Source organism: Trichomonas vaginalis, chromosome VI (assembly GCF_026262505.1).
Source record: "Trichomonas vaginalis G3 chromosome VI, whole genome shotgun sequence".
Taxonomy (NCBI): domain Eukaryota; phylum Parabasalia; order Trichomonadida; family Trichomonadidae; genus Trichomonas; species Trichomonas vaginalis.
The window spans coordinates 344,079-368,322 of NC_067208.1; the positions used below are offsets into that span (position 1 = coordinate 344,079).

Here is a 24,244-nt window from a genome sequence, read left to right on the forward strand (position 1 = left end):
TAACAACTGATTATGGAATTAAAACACTCAAATTCGATGTTATTCAATCTTGCATACAAAATAATTTGTATTTAATAACTAAATCTTTATTTTACTTTACTTTCCTCTTCCCATATGAATAAAAGTTTATGTCTGTACTTAACCAACTAAATAAAACATGAGTAATCTAATTCTGAATTGGCAAATATGCATTCTTATGCCATTATATAGGATAATATAAATGATTTCTTTAATCACAAATCATGTAGATCATCATTTTCAAAAAATGTATTGAAATTTAGTGTTATTCCTCGCTGGGATTTACTGAAACTAGTTCAGGAACTTTTGAGATTTAGAGATGCCAGTATTCAAAAACACAGGTTAATTCAGGAGGCGCAGTATATATTATTCAGCAGAATTCTATTCTTAATATTAGGAAAACATCATTTTCAGATATACTTACATTTTATTCAAGATTTTACGGAGATCAAAACTTTGCATGCCCTGCTTTCTTTCACATCGGCAGTAAGATTTTACTTGATAAAATGATAATTTGCAGATGTTACTCTACATTCAGAGGAATTGCTGCATCTTTTGTTCAACAGACATTAGCAAATACACAAAGTGTAATAGATTCATCTTTTTACGAAAATAATTTAGATAATATTAGTGTTACTTGCCATATTTGCTGTTGTCTCGGAAATTGCAATTTTGAGAACAATAACATTTCAAATAATCAAGGAAATTATCCAGGTCCCGTTGCTATTTATAGAGCATTTTAAGTTTACGAAAATTTATGCTTTTATTTCAATAATACTAAAACATCAGGAGTAATTTTGCACCATTGTATGGAGAATGCTCTACAAAACATTGCAAATACAATTGTATATAAAAATATTGCATCAGAATTTCTTGAAGTAACCATGGAAACATCAACAATGACAATAGATAATTGTGTATTCTTTGAAAACGAAGTCTATAAGTTTGGCAACAATCCAATCGTTAAAAATTCATATTCAGACAAAACCCTAACTTATTGTCAGCCTTTCAATAATCATATCATTAGTACTTACTCCATAACAACTGATTATGGAATTAAAACACTCAAATTCGAGATAATTCAATCGTGTATTCAAAATAACGTGTATTTTATTACCAAATCTTTATATTGTTTTACCATTCTCTTATTATTAGAATAAAATTTTATTTCAATGTCTAACAAATTAGATGAAATCCAGATTATCAAAGAAATCTGCATATATTAGTACTTTGATAGCGAACATCATTAAGAGTTACTATAATGATAAGTCAACCCAGTGCTGCTTTATTTATTAAAACTCATTTTAAACTAATTACCAAATTTTCGTGTAATTAGCTCATTTTAGCAAAATGGAAAACAGTAAACGCTAAACTTATTATAAATACAAAGAATTTGGAGCTTATATCTAAGACAACATCATTCTTTTACGAATAATGAAATTAATTAGTTCAAATTTATCTTTGTTTTAGTTCGCTCATTCAAATTCTAAACAAGCAATGTCTAATTTTATGCTGTTGAGCAAAATTGAAAAACTAATAAGATAAAAAATAAAATTTTAAAGAAATAAATGGATAACAAGGTGAAATTGTCGCAAAACTGATGGTTCATAAACATAGTAATTGAAAATTATTTGTTGTTGAATTTATTTGCGAGAGCTTTCACTGAATTTGGTTTATTAGAGGGAGCTGTGGTCTTTGTTGTAGTTTTTATAGTTGTCTTTGTAGTAACACTGTAGATTTGTGGCTTTGGCTCAGGAGGAACTTCGTATTTAGTTTCAATAATTGTAGTTTTAGTTGTAGAACGCGTTGATGAGTTCGATTCCGTCTTGTATTGTACTGATGAAGCAACACAGATGATCTGACCCTTGATGCAGGCGCAGACAATGCCCAAAATCAAAACAACAATTGTTATTGCGAGGATGCAATAAGTAACAATTTGTTGCCACGTGATACCATATGATTTACGACCCATCATCTGATCGTACTCATAATCAGACATATCAACACTGCAATTAGTAATATAAATTGAATATTTGTAGATAAATTGTTCAAAAGCAATTTCTACATCGAATTTCGTGTTAATTTTGGCTGTAATATTTGGACGGAATCCGACAAATCTTTCACCCCACTCACCAAAGTAAGGTGCTGTAACAATTGGAACGGCAGTTCCGTTTTGTTTAACTGTAACCTTAGGGAGTGTAGTTGACATGTTTCTACCCCAGAATGTCCACATTACACCGTTATCTGCAGGAATAAGTTCTGGTGGAACTGGACCTGGAGGAGGAGAAGCTACAAAATCAATTTCATGCGGTTTATCTAATGTTGCCATTCCGAATGTTTTAAGTGCACTGGCACCACCAACGCCACAGAAAGATGTTTGCTTCATTGATCTACTGAGAAGCCATAATCTATGGCCAGGATTTGTATCACCATAATCGTAATAATATCCTAATATCGCAGCTGCTGAAGATGCATATCCACCTGCTAAGTTTGAAGTACCGCATCCAATTGAAGCGTTTGTGGAGTAGCAGTTCTTAGATTCAGATGGATGGTGATTAAGACCATTGTAATAGCAGTATAATGCGCAAGCGCATTGCGTATCATGGAACGTATCATTGATAAAAATATTATCATTAAGCCCGGTAATCCAGCGAACGAAGTTATAAGTTTTAATACCTTTTTTGTCATCTTCAGTTTTGTTGTATTTTGGGATGGAACATTGATCTTTCGGAGGATAACCAAAAGGGAAATAATCAAAGTTCTTTTGACCCCACTTTGCATAGAAATCTGAGTTATATCTAGAGCATACTTTAGATCTCTTTCTGCCTGTTATCAATTTCATTTCGATAACTTCAGCACATATAAGAGAAATCAGTAACATTTTCTAAATAACTTGAAAGGAATAATTTTTTTTTAGTGTGCTACCCTCCAAAATTCAGTTTTGTGCGGTGAAACCTGTTATTGAGGAAAACTGTTGAATCTGGTCGTACCGTTTCGAGCCGTGTTTAAGCCATGCAAGAGTCAGACTTGGATGATATAAGTTATTAGTTGATCTGAATCTTCAATATCTAAGTTGATGTATTATTCTAGTTTTGATCTGTTAATATTTTCAGTTTTACTTGGAGAAATTGAAATTTGAATCACAAATTTTCCAAAAAAAATTCAAATTTAAAATTTTGAATGTAATAAATGAGAGATTTTTCATCATTTTCTCTATTTTGAAAAAATTTGGAAAAATAGCATGACTTCTGATTAAAGCACAACTTCAGGGGGAGTGAATGTGTGACAACGCCGAGCTTATTTGCCCATATTTTGATAAAAATTCCAAATTCACGATTCAAGCAACTTAACAAATAGAAAAGTCTTTGGATTTTGCATTCTCATATGAAAAATGTTTTACATTTAATACATCGAGCTCAAAATGGCATAATCAAATTTTCAATTTCAATTTAGCAAAAGAATTACTTAGTGGGTTTGCATTATAATCACATGAATTACAGTATGAATATGATTATCACTACGTAAATACTACAATTTTAGCATTAACTACATTATTTCTAATAAAAATTTGAACGCTATGAAGAATGAATCTAGTTTCAACTATATAAAAAGCTTTATTGATGTCAGTCTTAATATCTCATTCTGGGAGACATTGCTAGTGCATGCCTCAGATAATGATACAATTTTGCTCAATCAGAAGTTGATTGGGGAACTTTTGACCGACGAGAGTGTATTATGCACTCTTGTCGGTAACAATGTGCCATCCGTGGAGACATTGCCTATGCATGTCTCCCACAATGGCACAATCTTTTTGCAATAACAAGACGTTAGCACTTTGCCTGTCACATACATCTCGACAGAGGCAACATTCGATATGAAAGTTTCCTCTGTCGAGAAACTTCCTCACACCTCAAGAGATGCGAGGAAGTTTTGACAGGCAAAGTGCAATATTGATAGGTGATTGCACTTTGCCTGTCACATACATCTCGACAGAGGCAACATTCGATATGAAAGTTGCCTCTATCAAAATCTATTACAAATAAAAAAGAATTCCATCCCAATTACACTCTATAATACAACACTATCAATATGATCAAATCACATCCATATTAAAATATGAAAAATCCAAAATTATTCTCTCTCAAAATCATATATCCACACATATCACAACGCGTTGTTGCAATTTCTTCATAAATACTAATTCCAATCTTATATAATATACAAAAAATATCTTTATTTAAATATATCTTAGTACATTCAATAATAATTATACTAGGTACATCTATCACATTAAGTAAACACATATTTATTATGATTTTAATAAAATATATTTAATATCTTTTTCAATATATAGTATTTATGCAGCATTATATGGTGTTTTCTCTTCCCTATCTGTCATATGTTATTATGAGAGTGTATAAAAATTTTGCATGTTTTTCGTCTTTGAGACGGTCTATTGACCATGCTTTGAGACGAAAAACATGCAAAAAAAAACGAAAGATGCGCGGTTGAGCCTGCATCGGTAGTGGTGCATGGGTTGATATATATTTGTATAATCGTGTTATTAAAGTATAATCCCGAAGGATGTAAAACACAGCCTGGATGACCAGAAATATATGAGCTACCGCCGCCACCGCCTGAATTACTATATTCTCCAACTTTTTGTGAAGCAAATCCTCCATAATAGCCGCCGCCAGCACCACAACCTCCTTCTGCACCAAATGGTTGCATGCCTGCTGAATTTCTTCCATTTTGTCCATATCCTAATTTATATCCACTGTCTTGACTTGCACCTTTTGAAATTGTATTTCCTCTTGAATCACCTGCTTGAAGTCCTCCACCATATCCTCCTGGACAAGGAAAATCAGTTGTAGTCCCACCACCACCTCCTCCTGACACCAAAATTCTAGAGCTGATATTGTCATTCAGAATCAGAAAAAGTGACGTGGCTCCTCCACCACTTGATCCAGAAGGAAGTTTGTTAATATAGTCAACAGCTGCTATACCCCCATTACCTCCACCGCCACATTGACTTTTGATTGGTTCTTTCGAGATTTTAAAATCTAACCCTCTTCCACCAACAATTAAATAAAATTTTGTTGGATGTTTCAGTATAATCATTCCAGCAGTGTATCCTCCTCGCCCACCCAAATTTTGGCCACCTCCTTGGGCTCCCCAAGATTCAAAAAGATATAATCCTCTGGGAAGTGGAATTTCATAGGGAATACAGTCTTCTCTGAAATTAAATTCTAATTTCTTTAAAGGAATATTTGTTTTCCGACTCATTGGAATATATTGATTTGTATATCATTTTTTCTTGCATAAAATTAACGAATTTATAGAGTTTCAAACAATATTTAACGGTGGCTATGAAACATATGCAATGATGCAATGAAATTAATGATTCCCTTATATATGAATAGTTGAGATAGTTTTTTCAAAAACATATCAAAGACACTTTATGCTCTTAAATATATAGTTAGATGCATTTTAAGGATGCAATTACCAATTAACCAGATCAATATTTTAATATTAAAATAAAATAACAGTATTGGGTACTACATTGATAATAACTTTATAGACATAAAATATTAACTTTTCACCTTAGAAATTGGGATATGTAATAAACAGAAATTCATCAAAAGTGACAGCTCTCAATTTTTTGACATTTGTAAAATCTAAATTGAATGAGAAAAATGAAATAATACTAAGCATAATACAATATTCTAGATTTAATTATAATTAGGAAAAAGTTAGTTTTGAGAGTACTTTTCATAGGCATATAGAATGAAAAAATCCATGATAATTTATTTGTTATTATTATAGCTCATTTAGCTAATATAATCATAATTTCACAATGTTTATAGTTAGCCGACCATGACAAATTCTCATTTGAAAAAATTTTTTATCTCTTCATTTTCTTGATGTCTCACATGCACGTCTTGATCTTAGTTGCTCACCCAGACCCAACACACAAGGCAACATCATTCCGTTTCGCTGATTCAGCCAAAGCTGCCCTTGAAGGTGCTGGTCACGAAGTTCGTTACGTCAACTTAATGGAAGCTGGCTTCAATCAAACAGCTTCTCAGGATGACTTCAAGACAGTCAACAAGGAACCATTCACATACCCAGGAAACCAAATGGTTCCAGACAATCTTGTTGATACAATCAAGGTTCAACAAGAAAACCTCAAGTGGTCTACACACGTTCTTGTTTTCGCACCACTTTGGTTCGGCCGTCTCCCAGCCTGCTTCTATGCTTACACAGAGCGTGTTCTTTCTGTTGGATTCGCTTGGGACTTCCAGCACACATTTGACAAGGCTTTCCTTGCTGGCCGTAAGGTTTCCATCATCGTTTCCGCTGGTTCACCACCAATGTACTTCGATCCAAAGAATGGAAACGGTCTCGACGCTTTCCTTTGGTCTGCTATGTACGGTTTCAACTATGCTGGTTTCACAATTCTCCGTTCTCTTGGTATCTTCGGCGCTAATTCTCCAAAGAGAATTGCTCAACAACCAGAACTCCAGCAGAAGTTCAATGAGAAGTTCCTCCAGCTTGACCAGTGGAAGACAATCGGCACAGAAAAGCTCTACTCCAAGATTGCAGAACTCGAGGAAGTCAATTCAGAAAACATCCTCTTGTAAAATGTGTATTCAATCAAATTAGATAAAGATTCGAATATAGATTAATGAAATTAACATATTCTTTTTATGATAACCTCCATATGTATCAAATATTAAATTTCTGTAAATTAATATTATCAAAATTATTATTTGGACTTGGTTTCCATTCTTATTTACTGAACAGAAAGCGAAACACTAAAAATTTCGTTGATTTGATCTGATTTGTTTTTATGGATAAAATGGAATTTAAAAAATATTTTAAAATTACTTTCACTATCAATTATAATTTATTTCATCATAAGAATTCATTCAAATCTTGTGGAAAACCGTCAAATAATTCGATATTTTTCAAAATATGTATAACTTCACATTATTCCAAATCAATTTTATATGATAATTTGAAACCGTAGTTTTGAATGTAGTACTTTGAAACGATAGACCTTTCAATACAAGGCATGATTTTTTTTTTAGTGTGCTACCCTCCAAAATTCAGTTTTGTGCGGTGAAACCTGTTATTGAGGAAAACTGTTGAATCTGGTCGTACCGTTTCGAGCCGTGTTTAAGCCATGCAAGAGTCAGACTTGGATGATATAAGTTATTAGTTGATCTGAATCTTCAATATCTAAGTTGATGTATTATTCTAGTTTTGAGCATACACATAGATTTTAGTGAGTATTTGCATATATGTCTTATCATTTATTAGTGGTTTACCGCATGATTTGCATTAAAATAGAATTGATTTGAGGAATAATTGCAAATAAGCGAGTAATTATGTTATCACATTGGATAACCTATCTTAATATTATATTTTGTCAAAAGATGAATCAAATTAAGAAAGTATTATGAGATAAGAAATTAGATTTAATGTTATTGAAGTTATATGGGTGATCCTAAATGACGTGTTAAAGGAAAGTCAATAATTTTAAAAATCATTATCCAAAACTTTCATTGAATACTATGAACTCAAATTCGATAAATAACGCCGCACAACTGGTGTATTCATCAGCTTTGAGCTATTACGAGACAACAAAAGTAAAGCGATTACAGCTTTTGTTTTCAATCAAATGAGAATCTTAACATCGCACAACTGATGTAAAGATCTGCTTTGACTTACTAGCACATCCGTAATACGGATTACTTGGCTGCTCGAGAGAGAAAACCAAATGAAAAATGGCACCTTTTTGGCGCCTCTTTTACTTTCAAATTTTCCCGCTAACCGAAATATCCATTCAAATCTTCCCGCAAATATTATTGCTTTCAATTTCTGTGACACTTAAAATTCGTCCAAAATATAATAGTAAGATAGGTTATCCAATGTGATAACATAATTACTCGCTTATTTGCAATTATTCCTCAAATCAATTCTATTTTAATGCAAATCATGCGGTAAACCACTAATAAATGATAAGACATATATGCAAATACTCACTAAAATCTATGTGTATGCTCAAAACTAGAATAATACATCAACTTAGATATTGAAGATTCAGATCAACTAATAACTTATATCATCCAAGTCTGACTCTTGCATGGCTTAAACACGGCTCGAAACGGTACGACCAGATTCAACAGTTTTCCTCAATAACAGGTTTCACCGCACAAAACTGAATTTTGGAGGGTAGCACACTAAAAAAAAAATCATGCCTTGTATTGAAAGGTCTATCGTTTCAAAGTACTACATTCAAAACTACGGTTTCAAATTATCATATAAAATTGATTTGGAATAATGTGAAGTTATACATATTTTGAAAAATATCGAATTATTTGACGGTTTTCCACAAGATTTGAATGAATTCTTATGATGAAATAAATTATAATTGATAGTGAAAGTAATTTTAAAATATTTTTTAAATTCCATTTTATCCATAAAAACAAATCAGATCAAATCAACGAAATTTTTAGTGTTTCGCTTTCTGTTCAGTAAATAAGAATGGAAACCAAGTCCAAATAATAATTTTGATAATATTAATTTACAGAAATTTAATATTTGATACATATGGAGGTTATCATAAAAAGAATATGTTAATTTCATTAATCTATATTCGAATCTTTATCTAATTTGATTGAATACACATTTTACAAGAGGATGTTTTCTGAATTGACTTCCTCGAGTTCTGCAATCTTGGAGTAGAGCTTTTCTGTGCCGATTGTCTTCCACTGGTCAAGCTGGAGGAACTTCTCATTGAACTTCTGCTGGAGTTCTGGTTGTTGAGCAATTCTCTTTGGAGAATTAGCGCCGAAGATACCAAGAGAACGGAGAATTGTGAAACCAGCATAGTTGAAACCGTACATAGCAGACCAAAGGAAAGCGTCGAGACCGTTTCCATTCTTTGGATCGAAGTACATTGGTGGTGAACCAGCGGAAACGATGATGGAAACCTTACGGCCAGCAAGGAAAGCCTTGTCAAATGTGTGCTGGAAGTCCCAAGCGAATCCAACAGAAAGAACACGCTCTGTGTAAGCATAGAAGCAGGCTGGGAGACGGCCGAACCAAAGTGGTGCGAAAACAAGAACGTGTGTAGACCACTTGAGGTTTTCTTGTTGAACCTTGATTGTATCAACAAGATTGTCTGGAACCATTTGGTTTCCTGGGTATGTGAATGGTTCCTTGTTGACTGTCTTGAAGTCATCCTGAGAAGCTGTTTGATTGAAGCCAGCTTCCATTAAGTTGACGTAACGAACTTCGTGACCAGCACCTTCAAGGGCAGCTTTGGCTGAATCAGCGAAACGGAATGATGTTGCCTTGTGTGTTGGGTCTGGGTGAGCAACTAAGATCAAGACGTGCATGTGAGACATCAAGAAAATGAAGAGATAAAAAATTTTTTCAAATGAGAATTTGTCATGGTCGGCTAACTATAAACATTGTGAAATTATGATTATATTAGCTAAATGAGCTATAATAATAACAAATAAATTATCATGGATTTTTTCATTCTATATGCCTATGAAAAGTACTCTCAAAACTAACTTTTTCCTAATTATAATTAAATCTAGAATATTGTATTATGCTTAGTATTATTTCATTTTTTCTCATTCAATTTAGATTTTACAAATGTCAAAAAATTGAGAGCTGTCACTTTTGATGAATTTCTGTTTATTACATATCCCAATTTCTAAGGTGAAAAGTTAATATTTTATGTCTATAAAGTTATTATCAATGTAGTACCCAATACTGTTATTTTATTTTAATATTAAAATATTGATCTGGTTAATTGGTAATTGCATCCTTAAAATGCATCTAACTATATATTTAAGAGCATAAAGTGTCTTTGATATGTTTTTGAAAAAACTATCTCAACTATTCATATATAAGGGAATCATTAATTTCATTGCATCATTGCATATGTTTCATAGCCACCGTTAAATATTGTTTGAAACTCTATAAATTCGTTAATTTTATGCAAGAAAAAATGATATACAAATCAATATATTCCAATGAGTCGGAAAACAAATATTCCTTTAAAGAAATTAGAATTTAATTTCAGAGAAGACTGTATTCCCTATGAAATTCCACTTCCCAGAGGATTATATCTTTTTGAATCTTGGGGAGCCCAAGGAGGTGGCCAAAATTTGGGTGGGCGAGGAGGATACACTGCTGGAATGATTATACTGAAACATCCAACAAAATTTTATTTAATTGTTGGTGGAAGAGGGTTAGATTTTAAAATCTCGAAAGAACCAATCAAAAGTCAATGTGGCGGTGGAGGTAATGGGGGTATAGCAGCTGTTGACTATATTAACAAACTTCCTTCTGGATCAAGTGGTGGAGGAGCCACGTCACTTTTTCTGATTCTGAATGACAATATCAGCTCTAGAATTTTGGTGTCAGGAGGAGGTGGTGGTGGGACTACAACTGATTTTCCTTGTCCAGGAGGATATGGTGGAGGACTTCAAGCAGGTGATTCAAGAGGAAATACAATTTCAAAAGGTGCAAGTCAAGACAGTGGATATAAATTAGGATATGGACAAAATGGAAGAAATTCAGCAGGCATGATGCAATGAAATCAACATAATGAGTTATTGTTATTTGAGATTAATGTGTTGCCTTTGCAGAGACAAATTTGACATTCAGAGCTTAATAAAATGTTAGAAATTGTTGATGAATCATTTATCATGTAAATCAACAGATCCATATATTGAATTTATTCCTGGAAAGTTACTTTCACATAATGAGTTATTGTTATTTGAGATTAATGTGTTGCCTTTGCAGAGACAAATTTGACATTCAGAGCTTAATAAAATGTTAGAAATTGTTGATGAATCATTTATCTGTTGAAGATTCGCATAAGTATGGTTAACAAACGAAGCTGCAATTCCTCTACACTTAGAAATGCAATTAGAAATTAAAACTTTTGTTAAAAATATCATATTCCCTTCATGAAAATAAGCCGGACATCCAAAATTCATATCAGTAAAATAAAAAACTGATTGCGTTATGCATTTATTGAACAAAGTTTCTTGAATAGATAGAATTGATAGATTATCTCTAAGATATACAGCTCCACCATAAACCGATATAATGTATTCATACTTGCATTTATTTATTGTGTATCGATTGGGTGCAATTTCCAAGAAATTCATCCAAGTTATTCCATTTCTCTAAATATTCTTGATTTCATTTACTTTCACTAAAAAAGCCAAATCACAGGAAATAATTTTAACCTATAAACTGAATATTGAAATTTAGAGATGAAGAATAAATAAACGTACATTTTGTATTTCTTTCTTAAATGAGCAGAAATTTTTCAACAACACGAGCATCAAGCAACAGAAAAACAATAAGCCAAAGATACAACCCGATCAATGAAGAAACTGATCCGATTAGATATGATTTTGATCAATATAACAGAATTACATCTACGCAAAATCAAGGAAATATTAGAACCAAACCAGTAAAACGTTTAGTTAAAAATAAAGACACATTCCGAAAACTAGTAAAATACTTAGATGCCAAAGAAAAGAAAAAGAAAGATTCGTTTTTGGCAGAAAGACCGAAATGGGGTTATAATTCCAACTATACTTCTACATCAAAAGGTAAATCTGAACTAAATAATACAGAACAAAGTATTACTTCCCAAAATATTTCTTCAATATCAAATAAAAAGCAAAATTCAAAGAAAATTCAAAAGAGATTCGATACTCCAAAGTCTGTAGAGTCAAATTATAATGCTGAAATTAAAAATATTTCACCAAATTTAATAAAAGCTTCCCAATCTCGTCAGAAAGCAAGAAAAAACATCGAAATGGCACAAAAGTCCATGGATTCTATTGAAAGTATCGAATTAGATAATGAAACAGACTCTGATTCTTTAATTTATCAAAATAATTTTCCTTCAACTACAGAATCTAGCATTGATTACAATCTTCCACAGATACCTGATGTTTCCTCTACAGAAAACTTTCAAGAAGCTATTCTCAAGAGGCAAAAAATCAACCAAATTTTACTAGATGACTTAGAAGAAAGCTCATCCGAAGTTTTTCAGTCAGAAAAACATTCTAAAATCAAGCTTAGAATAAGTTATCCGATATCTTATACAACTTCTAATGCTTTGAGTGATGAAATTGAAAAATTACAAGAATTAGTTGAAAAATTTAGGATCATTGTAGAAACAATTGGTGGTAAGAGTAATATTATAACTAAAGATATTGATTCATCACATAATTTACCATCAGAAAATAAAGTGGAATACGTAGACATTGATGCAGAACCGGATTCCAATTTATACATACAATATGATCAAAATCAACCAGTTTCTCTTTCAAACATCGAAGAATCAAATTCTTACTATGAAGAAGAAGAGCAAATTAATGAAAATAATTCTGAAAAATCCAATGAAGAAGAAGACCAAGTTTACGAAAATAATTATGAAAAAAGCAATGAAGAAGAAATGAAAAATGAACAAAATCATTTAGATAATAATAATTATGGTCAATCAGAGCATGATTTTTATGAAGAAGAAACAGATAATGAAGAAAATGAAGAAGAAGATTTGCAATTTGATCAAAAACTTCAAAAAGTTATAATTCCTTCATCGAATTTACCTGAAATTAAACAAGATTCAGAAGAATTTTCAGATTTTGAAGAAAGAAATACAGCTTGGGAATCAAGATTTAATAATCCTAGTAGTGAAAACTTAGATATTGAAAGTTCAGGAGATTCCAATGTAAGCAAAGAACACGTTGAAATTAATAAAACATCAAATCAAACGAAAATATCAAAATCATCTCCTTCAAGAAATAGTATACATTCTAATATTGGTACAGTAACAATCAATTCAGATGCAAACAATGATGAAGATCAGTCACCTGTTCGTAAAACTGCTCAAGAATGGAAAAGATATTTTCTGGATTCTGATTCAGATTCAGAAGACAATGGAGATGATCCAAATATAGTATTTGATGTCAATGTTATTTCAAGTAATGATAACATCACTAGTTCTGAGGACATTTAAATTTTTTTTTATTTTTTATTTATTTATTTGTATGTTTATATTTGTTTCAAAAATTAAAATTATATGTATTATGAATTAATGAAAATAATGATTGATTTAAGATTTTATTAACCTAGTAGCTTCTCTTTATGCTTAAATTTCTTGTATGATGCTTAAATTAAATTCAGAAATCATAAATTTTGAAGTTAGACCAGAAAATAGTTAGCCTGTTTAATGAGTCTTTGTTGTTATATCAAAGGCTACCTGGTAGAAAACAATTTTTTGAGCGAAACTCATTTAATTGTAGATCTACTAATTTAATCTTTAAATTCTTAATATCATATATCTTTAAAGCGTATGATCATTTGCTCTATTTGACACCCAGACTCATATGCCATATGGTGAAATATAAATTATTTATATATATATATATCACATAAAAAAACATTTTAACATTAATATTGAATAAAACGCAATTATTTCTACACGTCATAAATTTGTTTAGCAACAACGAAAAATTCCCGTCATAATCTCTTTGCATTATATATGAAAAATGCAAGTTTTCTTTAGAAAGATCTTGCAAGTCTGGATAAATTTCCGAAAAATAAATATCCTTCAATTCAAAAGAAATAGAAACTGGAGGACCTAAAGATCTATAAAACTTACCAGTGCAATTAACAATATATGAATTTTCAAAATGAGTTATTGCAGGTGCCCAAATTGAAAAAAATTCCATATATATTATTAAAATCTTTAATAATTACGTTTTTCATGATAACAATATCATCTGAGGTTACTACATAATTTGATATACCAAAAGCCGTATTTTCGATTTCTGAAGAATTTCCGATTAAGGATACCCTTACGTGTCAGATTTTTTGCGCATACGAAGAAGTCATGCTAGACATGAGCTATAAACCTGAAATTTTAGCAACATATTTAAAACTTTTTAAACTACAATACACTTTAATATTCAAGAACAAAAATATTCTTTTTAGAAATTACATAATTATTTTATGTGAAATCTATATAAAAACATATTTTGCGAGCGTAACTTTTTCTTTATAAGCACCTTATATGACTGATAAACTGTGAAGGCACATAATTGTTAATTCATAGAGTTGATATGTTTCCAAAATTGAGAGGAAATTTGAAAATTGAATACCCTTTCAATTCAATTTTTCAAAAGATATCAGCTCCTTCAATAATTGAAGGACGATTTTGATCATTTGCTCTTAAAACAAGTATGCCATGGAGAAAAAAGTTACGCTCGCAAATCTGAAATATAACTATCATATAAAAAAATTAAATTTCTAATTTTTTACTCTATAGATATTATTGGCCACTTGTGTAATGCATAAAAGTTTATGTCATATGCATACATTTGGAAGTATGGGAGACGTGGGAAATTACTTCTATGAGGGACTAGGATTTTTAAAAATTTCTCTATCGGACTCACCATTCAATTTCTCGAAAATTAAAAAAATCAATAATAGCTAAAATGTATTATGCATAACAAATTTTAATGTTACACGGTATTTTTTTGAACTTCATGACATGAATTTCTTTATATTATTTTTTTTTGGATTTTCTATGATTTATGCGATAGGCTGGAACAACATTGTAAGTGCAATGATATCATTTATAGAGAAATCTAAAACTTCAGCATTCAGAACTCGCAACCACAAAAATATTCATTTGCTAAGTAAGTAAAGTTGATTAAGTTCGACACTTAGCTTTTATACGTAAAACCAAGTGTGTATTGTTATTTCTTGTTAAATTATTGAGAAAAAAATAAATTGTAAGAGAAACGATACTGATTATTGAAATAATATTGAGGGTAGCTGCAGATTTCTTCATTAACATGCCGGAAATTTGTTAATCTTGGTTTTCTATCATAAAATCTGTCGAAGAATCTAAAAACGGAGATATGAAATAGAGATCATGTAAATCTAAGTATCTCTGTCAGAAAAATAGACTAAGCATTAACCCTTTTTTGGTCATAAACACTTTTTACCACTTAGTCATACAGATGATCATTAAATTTAAACGAGCACTTTTTGTCAGAATTTATTCTTTTACAAAGACAGAAGATTTTAGTATTATTTAATATTAGTGCTGTAGCAAAATTCAAAAAACGGTGAAAATTCAGTGAATTTGTGAATTCACTTTTTTTTTCGACATTTTTCTTGATATATCCATGCACATTAAGAACACAGCTTTGATACGCTTAAAAAAGCATATTTCATATGAAATTGTTAAAGAAATAAACAATTTATAAAAATTGCACTTATGGGCAGTTTAGATATATAATTTATATATAACATATATACAATATATACAAATCATAGACAAAGTGCAATAACTACAATGTTGTAGAAAATTACAGCAGAAATACTGACTTTTTGAAGGATAATAAGAATTCTTCTAAATGTTGTATTTTTATAATTTGATTGATTTTTTTTACTATTTCATTAATCTTTTATGAATAATAATTATTTTTAATATATGTGCTATTAAAATTTCAAATTTTGACTAATATATCTAAGTTATCTGAACGAAACATTTAGAAAATATCATACTTACATTGAAATAGCAAGTAGAGCATATTAATAGCAAGTTTCTTGGCTTTATATCTATCATCTATTGTTGTTTGATCAAACAAAATTCACTCTATTATATGGTGTCAATTAATTAAACAATTTTTAATAGTTATTTATTTAGTGCGAATAAGTGCAAACTCATAAATGAATAACTTAATAGTAGAAATGAATTATCTGATATAAATCTCACATTTTGTCCATCAGAAATACTTTAATTGCATACGCATAACTATTAGTAATACGTCTGGAGTGTCAATTAATAACAATCCCACAACAAGTAAAATTCAGATTTTTATTAAACTTATTTTTTCCTAAAAGTTTTCTCAAATTACTATATATACATATGTGGATAAAATAATAGTAATATTGTAAAAAATTAGATAATTTTTTTTATTTGAGAACCTCTCAAAAGTTCATTCAATTTATCAATTGTTTCAGTTTGATGTATATTCATTTCTGGAGCCTAAAACTTTAGCAATCATGACAATATCATATTCTCTTTCTAACTACGCAATGTAAGGGTATCTTTAAATTCAAAACTTTTGATCGTTGAGGTCTACAGCCAATATGATAAATTCCAATATAACCTTTTTCTTGTTGCTTTGATGAATTAGAATTTGTGATAACAGATAATAATCTATCAATTACGTATAGATTACTGTAATCACTGGTAAGGCCACATTGAGAATCTGAATTCATATTCGAAAATGCATTACAATTGAAATCTCCAGCAATATAATACAATTGCCCAAGAGATTTCCCTCTGACTGTCCGAAAAATACTTTTCAAAATATCAAATGTCTTGATTCTATCAGCAAATATTACTCCAGATCCACATGATGCTTGATTTCTAACACTTGAGTTTGTGCCACTAAAGGAGTTATAAATCCGATAAAAAACGCAAGAATCAATTTTTCCTATTAGATCTTGTGTATTTAAAGAAACAATTGCACCAATTGATGACACATTAAAGTCTTCAAAATATGTAAGTTGAATTTTATAAATCAATGCTAATATTGAGTTTCAAATCTTCATAATGTATGTCACTTTTACATAAAAATCAAGAAATTAATCTCCTATAGTATCACTTTTTACAATTATAGATTTTTTGAATAAATTTAAATACATAACAAAAGGTAAAGAAATTAAAGTTATTCAAATAATAGTTATTTTTACATGAAATGGGTTTCCCGAGTAATAGTGATAAGTTTCCTACAAAGTCACTTTGTGCTTGATATGAAAAATGTAAGTACTCTGTAGAAAGATCTTGAATATCCGGATATATTTCTGTAAAGTAAACATCTTTAGCATCGAGTATATATGATTTACTATTGGATAAATAGAATTTTCCTGTGCAATTAATGAAATAAGAATTTTCAAAGTGAATTTTACAGTTATCCCATAATGTGATTATTCCTCTATCATTATTAAAATCTTTAATAATAATTTTATTCAGAAAAATGCCATCATTAGAATTTACTACTTCATTAGAAAGTCCAATTGCAGTGTTTGAAACTTCAGATGAATTTCCAATAATTTGTAAATTAAACACTGTTGATTTTCGAGGCATTGCACCAATATGAATAATTCCAATATCTTGATAACCATTCATTTGATGATTTGTTGAATTCGAATTCGAAAAAATAGATAATGGTCGATCAATTACACTCAAACAAGAATAATAACTTTTGCTTCCACAATAAGAATCTGAATTCATGTCTGAAGTTGAGGATGATCCATAACTTCCAGTCAAATAATATAGTTGTCCCATTGATTTTCCATAATTTACTCGAAAAACATTTCTTTTTATATCAAATTTTTTGATACTATCAATAAAAATCGTACCAGATCCGCAAACATATGCTGTTTTAACACTTGTTCCAGAACAATTAAAAGAGTTAGTAATCTGATTAAAAATACAAGATACAACTTCTCCAATAATGTTTGGTGCCAAAAAAGAAACAATTGCTCCTTGTGCAACAACACTAAAGTCTTCAAAATAGGTAAATTGAACTTTATAGGTCAAGTTTCCTAAAAACCATTAGTGAAAAAATTGAATTAAAATTTTTATTTTTCACTTTTTGTTTAGGTTAACCTTAATCTAGATTTTTTCAAAGTGCTGTAGCTTATAATATTAATTTTTTTAAAAAAGTGCTGTAGCTTATAAAAAGTGATTGAGCATTTGATTTTAATCAAGATTCTAAATAAAGTCAAGTCTACGAAATTGTAAAGCTTTATATATATATGATATTTAAAATATAGTTTTAGTTTATTCGATTCTTTGAAATATGTCCAATAATACTGAAATCGTCGTCTTCGTTTTCGTGATCATCAATTATAATGCCATCGTCAGTTTCGATTTGACCTAAAAGTTCGATCTTGTTAAGTGCAATACATGGATAATCACCAGGACATGATTCATCTTGGATAAGACGAACATATTTAGTATGGTATGTTTCACTGAATTTATATGTTTTCTCTTTGCACCGTCGCATCTCTAAATCTTTCTCAACTTTATGAACTGTTTTCCACGTTTTGTTGTCATTAGAGATTTGTAATGACCAACTATACATACAACATTCACAACAATAAAAATCGTCAAGACAACAACAACCTTCTTTGGAATAACAGCATCCAGATTTCAGATAATAACCACTGATTTTGATGTTTTTGTTTTTGATAGAATAAATAGCCCATGGATGTTCTTCTTGATTACGACCACAGTTTGAACACCAATCATACCTCTTATCAATTTGATCAAAGGCGTATTCCGGTTTTGTGAGTTGTTTACTCCCGTTGATGTATTGTGATGATGATCCACTAGCTGAAACTTCAATTAAATGATTGGGATATGCATTCTTAAATATAGAATTTGAATCTGTCAAAAGATTTTCGCATAAAACAAAGTTTATCATTTTATGTCACTTTTTATTTTTCATAATGAACTGATCCTATCAATTTTTCCTATTGTTTATCAGGTCTCCCGAGTAGTAAAGTGATATTTTTCAAACCTTTTTAAAATAATCCTTACTTGTCGAATAGCAAAAAAAAGTGATGATAAATGTTTTGAGTAGCATAATTATCTAGAATGAATAATGTTTTATGTTTTAGCTCATATTTTTTAAATCAAAATTATTTAGCTTTATGAGTCATCATTACAAAATAAGTTAATGAAAATGATTCACAAGCCGATTATTTGCATTGATTGATTAAAAACAGCTATTCCGGACTTCATGTTATGAGCAATTAAAATAACTAAAGTTATATTTTTAATATAAGTTTTTCATGTTCGAAGGGCTAAATTGCCTCGAAGTGAAGAAAAATGATATAATTGACGATTGCCTCGGAGTGAAATTTGGGAGTTCTATTTTGTTCGTCAAAAGCTAAACGTAAAATAAAATTTAACGTCTTCTATGCAGTTTGCTAATTACTGTATTTAAAAAATATATATCTTCTGTATAAATATCTAGAAAAGTAATTTTTACAGCACCATGGCCAGAATGACCAGTCTCATTAATCAATGGGTTCTCTGGAGTTGGAAATGAATCTTTGCCTCCAATAGTAATGGCATCTTTGAGGAAATGTTTTGATGTCAAAAGAAAACCATTTGGTTTGAATGATTCCTCTGTAAAAACATAGCCAGAACCACCCGCACCGCCGCAATTTGCTCCAGCATTGCAGCTTGCAGATCCACCAAACCAACCTGCACCTCCACCACCGGAACTTGCAGAATGATTGCCTCAATATCCAAATGATCCTTTTCCATAGCCGGTATCTCCTGGACCATCTTGTTTACCGCCATTTTGAGCTTTTTCGACATAATAATTTCTTCCAGATGTTTCTCCTTCCAATCCACCACCAGAACCTCCATAATAGAAAACGTTATCTTTTGAGTTTGACTTAAAACCAGCGCTGCCGCCAGATCCAGCGACAATAATTCGAGAGAATAAATCATCTGTGATGATACGGATATCTGTTGCACCACCGCCACCATTACAATTTGTTCCTTTTGCATAATTTCCGCCTCCTCCATTAAATCCTCCATAAACAATTCTGAAATTGTTATCTGTTCTAGGTGTTGGTGATCCGCCAATATAAACAAATATATCTGTCTTTTCATTAATAGATAATACTCCTTTCGAGTATCCACCCTTTCCAGCTGGCTGAGGTGGTTGATTTGAACTACTTCTAACCAATATTTTCCCACCTTCGGCACCCCAAACTTCAAACTTGTATTTTCCTGGCTTTAATGTGGTTTTATATCCAGAACAATCAGAATAACTATTACACGGAAAATATAATATCACCGTATATTTGTTTGGATACGAGACATTAACTTGACCTTTTTCTTGTTCAATTAAATTCCAAATATTGCGATTTTTGATAATATCTAAATTACAAACAAATTTGTCTCACTCAAATCATTCCTAGTATGTACAAAATAAGAAATTTGTAGAATAATTGTTGATTCTAATAACAAACTATTTACAATTCGAAACAGTGCATTGATAACCGGAACAACTTTGTTATCCTATACTATACATAAACATAACATGACCTGCTGTTGTTCCAAGTGGAATTAAAGCTCTTCAAGCTAACTCATTGATTGATACCACAATAACAAGTATAACGTTGCCTAACACATTAGAAATTATTGGAGGTTGTTCCTGAATCTGTCACTGAAATTGGTTCCAATTGCTTCGAAAACACTATATTGTCTGAAGTGAATTTGCCACCCAACTCAACCATAATTGGCGGAAATACTTCCATCATTTACTAGACTTATTTTTTGGGACAAATCATGATTTAACTATTAATGATCAATACATTGTTCTTGCGTCATCTTTGACACAAATTTCCATTGCATCATTCCAAACAATAAAAACAAAGATGTTAAGTTGCAAAAACACCTTAACAAAGATGATCATTAACTCATATCCATACCATCAACAGTCCAAACAATAAAAATAAATATAATTTTTTCCCTCCTGCTTCAAGCCACACTTATTTCTCACTTCCTGACACAACAACTACAATTAGTCAATCTGCTTTTCAGAGTTGTCGATATCTTTTATCTGTTTTTATTCCAAGTTTCAGTGTTCGTCGTATATCATCACATGCATTTGAAGATTGTTCATCGCTTCAACGAATAAATATCCCTCTTTGTGTTGAAGAGGTTGAAAGTGATGCTTTTACAGGTTGTATTTCCCTTGGATGTGGTCTCCAAATTGAGAATAAAAGCAAGGAATTTATTCGAAATCTTGTAGCTGTTTCTGGTCTTCCACCAATTTCTACTAAACAATGCCTTGCTCTTAATACTTGTAGAAACAGACTTGAACAATTTTCGATCAATACAATAAGTCCTTTCATTGTAATTTATATGTCATAAAGTATTATTGATACATATGATAAATTTTTATAAAAAATCAATTAAAGAATTGAATGTTTTTGATTCTTAATGAAAATCATAAACTATCAAGAAATAAAATATATTCATAGATTCGAAATAAATATAATTTTGATTGTTGCATGTATTTGGTTTCATGATTTTATAATCATCATTAAGGAATATAACATTTATACCACCAAAAGTAGAATAGTTATAATAATTATATACATAAACATTTTCTATTTTGGTTTGAGCAAAAGTTCCGTCAACAAATTCTGTTCCAAAATAAAAAAGTTTATAAATATTCCAGATTTTTTGAGGTCCATTAATTTCTATATTTCCATGAATATACAAATATTTTGTTTCGAATATATAAAAACCTTCATTTTTGATATGTTTAGCAGGATAATTTTTGGGTGGAAAAAAAGTCCAAAATAACGATTATTTTTAATTGAATTTTGGACTTTTTTTCCAAAATTTTTTTTTCGAAGATGACGATTAATTTTTTTTGAAAATGAGCTTTATACAGAAATGAATGATACACCTATATTATACTATATATGTGTGTGCATGTTTTAAATATAAAAATGAATTATTATTTATTTTTATGGAAATAGGAAATTAATTTTCATGAATTTAGGATAAAAGACTGTTATATTGTAGTATCATATAGAGATTATGTATGATATTATGAATATATGATTCATTTTTGCCTGTAGCATTACAAGTAGATAATGCAAATTTTCAAATTCTTCAATAATGCTTAAATTAAAATGTAACTGATCTGATATTAATATATTGATCTGAAACAAGTCAATAATGAAATATAAATTGGGTAAAAGCTAATTAATCAGTTAGATTTTAAATATGATTTTCAAATCAATGCTTTTTGGATTTTAATATATATATTAAATATAGTTTCTCTTTGGCTTTATTATTTAATATTAATATTACATGAAAAACAATTTCTTTATTTTTGGAGATAAATTTGAATGGGGCTTTCAAATAAAATATATATGCATACATTAATGAAATTGTAATTTATGCATTTCAATAATATATATTTTTGATATTGTTAAATCATTAAAATTGAGAGAAAAATTTTATTTTCAATGAGGGATAAAATTTCAAAATCTGATACTTGTAAACGGTTCACAATATCAGATCAAAAAAAAACTTTACCCGCCAAAATGCAAAAGTGCCATAATCTCATGGATGTGTTGGAGTCACCGCCAACTATCCACTTGCTGGGATGCTACGTAGCCTTTGATATGGCCAATCATAATGCTGCCCCCATCCACATCAGCAAGTGATTTCGGCTTGAGATATCCAATCGGTCTTCCATGAGGTTTCTGCAAGCCAGAAGCACAATACCTATGCAGCCTAGCTGCTAGGATATAGTAGCTAGGCTGTATAACTATTGTGCTTCTGGCGATATTAGTTATATGTTATTGCCCTCATGGACTATAGTACTAATCCCTGAACATCCGAGGGGCAGGGATGTAAATTTACTCGAAACGGGCAATGTTCATTACGAAATCTCTCATTCGATGAGAGACTTCGTAATGAGCATTGCCTGAAAGCACTATTACTACTCTTTCCTGGTTCCCAAAAGGCTTTCAGAGTTTTTCCGAAGTCTATCATTTGATGAGAGGCCTCGGAAGAACTCTGTCCTAGTGTAATGTAGTTGTGGTGCTTGGCCCACAAAGAGCGAGAGAACATGTCTGTAATTTGTTTGTACTGAAGTTATCTGGATTTTCCTCAAATGAGGAAGGAAATCCAGAAAACTTCAGCACAAATTAATGCAGATGTGGTTCTCTGGCTCTTTGTTGTTAGTAGATATATACTATTACGTTACATTATCACAGGGTTCTTACAAAATGATAATGCTTAAGTAAGAGCCTTGTAATAATGTAACGTGGCAGCATACTTGGCTAAGCTCGAGCCATGAATGCGTAAGTTGATCGATTAGAGCAAAGTTCTTCTAAGATCTTCTTCGAATTAGGAGAAATTAGAAGAACTCTGCTTTAATATATATGAGTTGGTGAGCGAGGGATAGTAAATTGATTTTTGTTTATGATGAAGCTACCATGAGAATTATCATATAATGATAATCCTCTGATAGCTTCAACATAAATGAAAAAAAAATAAAATGGAACACACTATCAATTTTTTGGCACCCATGCTTTATATCCCAGTTTTCTAAGGACAAAAGTTAATATTTTAAATGTATGGGACTGTATATTTTCGTGATCATCCATATTAATTTTTTATTTAATTCTATAAAGAGTTGGTATTGAATAAATAAACATATGTAAAAATGGATATGGAATTGTTTTTCCTGGTGAACAATAACATTTAATTTGTTTTTGAATAGTTATTAGATTATAACAATTAAAGTCCAAAAAAATGATAACGTATTTGATTCACTTGTTTCCTTATTATTAATTTGTGTTATTTGAACATTTGCGGTTAAATTATCATAAAATGAGTTTGAAATTGTTATTGTACCATTATCACTTGAATCTCTATAAAATAATGCACATTCCCCATAATTCTCAAGAAATGAACAATGATCAAACTCAGAAATAGATAGATGGCAAATAATGATACCTCCGTAACTGTCTTTTTGAGAGTTATTCAACAAATTGCAATGATCAACAATATATGTTCCATTATCTAAACCAAATATAGTATTTTCGGTTGCATAATTTCGTTCAATATTAGAATAGTTAAAATTTCCATTATTTACACTTATAATACCGATTGCTGTACATTCATCAGCAGTGTTTAAGCTATAATTCATAGATGATAAAATCATTTTTCCAAATGATGTATATGTGACACAAAATTCACCATCATTTTGAGAAAGAGAACCTTCAATGTTGTAATTCAAATTAGTTGATGAAGAATTTAATAAATCCACATATGAGTATATACCAAAGCCAGTTGAAGAGCAAAGTGCTGCACAATGTCGATGTTGAACAAAAGACGAATCTCCTTTCATATAAACAGTGCCTCCTTTCAAATAAGAACACTTTGTGAATGTACACTCAGAATGAAGAATTTTTAAGTTAACTGAATTAAAAAATATAGGTGACCATTGATTGTAAAAAACACACTTATATAAGAAATGCTTTTTATAAAAATCTACTACTGGATTAAATTGCTGAACTGTAG

General features: G+C 30.5%; 6 protein-coding genes across 6 annotated transcripts, besides 5 other annotated features; 2 read left to right on the plus strand and 4 right to left on the minus strand.

The window, feature by feature from the left end:
- Positions 1-1,562: 1,562 nt before the first annotated feature.
- TVAGG3_0777930 (cysteine-rich secretory protein family) lies at positions 1,563-2,899 on the minus strand (the record flags this gene model as incomplete). Its single annotated transcript, XM_001313401.2, has 1 exon — positions 1,646-2,899. The coding sequence occupies one exon, from the start codon at positions 2,897-2,899 to the stop codon at positions 1,646-1,648; it is 1,254 nt and encodes a 417-aa protein (XP_001313402.2).
- Positions 2,900-3,848: 949 nt separating this feature from the next.
- Positions 3,849-4,043: a mobile genetic element.
- A 370-nt stretch (positions 4,044-4,413) lies between these two features.
- TVAGG3_0777950 (glycine-rich protein family) lies at positions 4,414-5,304 on the minus strand (the record flags this gene model as incomplete). Its single annotated transcript, XM_001296411.1, has 1 exon — positions 4,414-5,304. The coding sequence occupies one exon, from the start codon at positions 5,302-5,304 to the stop codon at positions 4,414-4,416; it is 891 nt and encodes a 296-aa protein (XP_001296412.1).
- Positions 5,305-5,639: 335 nt separating this feature from the next.
- Positions 5,640-5,676: a mobile genetic element.
- A 246-nt stretch (positions 5,677-5,922) lies between these two features.
- TVAGG3_0777970 (flavodoxin-like fold family protein) lies at positions 5,923-6,818 on the plus strand (the record flags this gene model as incomplete). The annotated part of the gene is made up of 1 exon (XM_001296412.2): positions 5,943-6,662. The coding sequence occupies one exon, from the start codon at positions 5,943-5,945 to the stop codon at positions 6,660-6,662; it is 720 nt and encodes a 239-aa protein (XP_001296413.1).
- Positions 6,819-8,561: 1,743 nt separating this feature from the next.
- TVAGG3_0777980 (flavodoxin-like fold family protein) lies at positions 8,562-9,457 on the minus strand (the record flags this gene model as incomplete). The annotated part of the gene is made up of 1 exon (XM_051246214.1): positions 8,718-9,437. The coding sequence occupies one exon, from the start codon at positions 9,435-9,437 to the stop codon at positions 8,718-8,720; it is 720 nt and encodes a 239-aa protein (XP_051081689.1).
- A 247-nt stretch (positions 9,458-9,704) lies between these two features.
- Positions 9,705-9,741: a mobile genetic element.
- A 1,598-nt stretch (positions 9,742-11,339) lies between these two features.
- Positions 11,340-13,093, plus strand: TVAGG3_0778000 (uncharacterized protein; the record flags this gene model as incomplete). Its single annotated transcript, XM_001313400.1, has 1 exon — positions 11,372-13,093. The coding sequence occupies one exon, from the start codon at positions 11,372-11,374 to the stop codon at positions 13,091-13,093; it is 1,722 nt and encodes a 573-aa protein (XP_001313401.1).
- A 2,859-nt stretch (positions 13,094-15,952) lies between these two features.
- Positions 15,953-18,612, minus strand: TVAGG3_0778010 (uncharacterized protein; the record flags this gene model as incomplete). The annotated part of the gene is made up of 1 exon (XM_001313399.1): positions 17,940-18,590. One exon carries the CDS (start codon positions 18,588-18,590, stop codon positions 17,940-17,942), a length of 651 nt encoding a protein of 216 aa, XP_001313400.1.
- Positions 18,613-22,564: 3,952 nt separating this feature from the next.
- Positions 22,565-22,641: a mobile genetic element.
- Positions 22,642-22,684: 43 nt separating this feature from the next.
- Positions 22,685-22,893: a mobile genetic element.
- Positions 22,894-24,244: the final 1,351 nt, after the last annotated feature.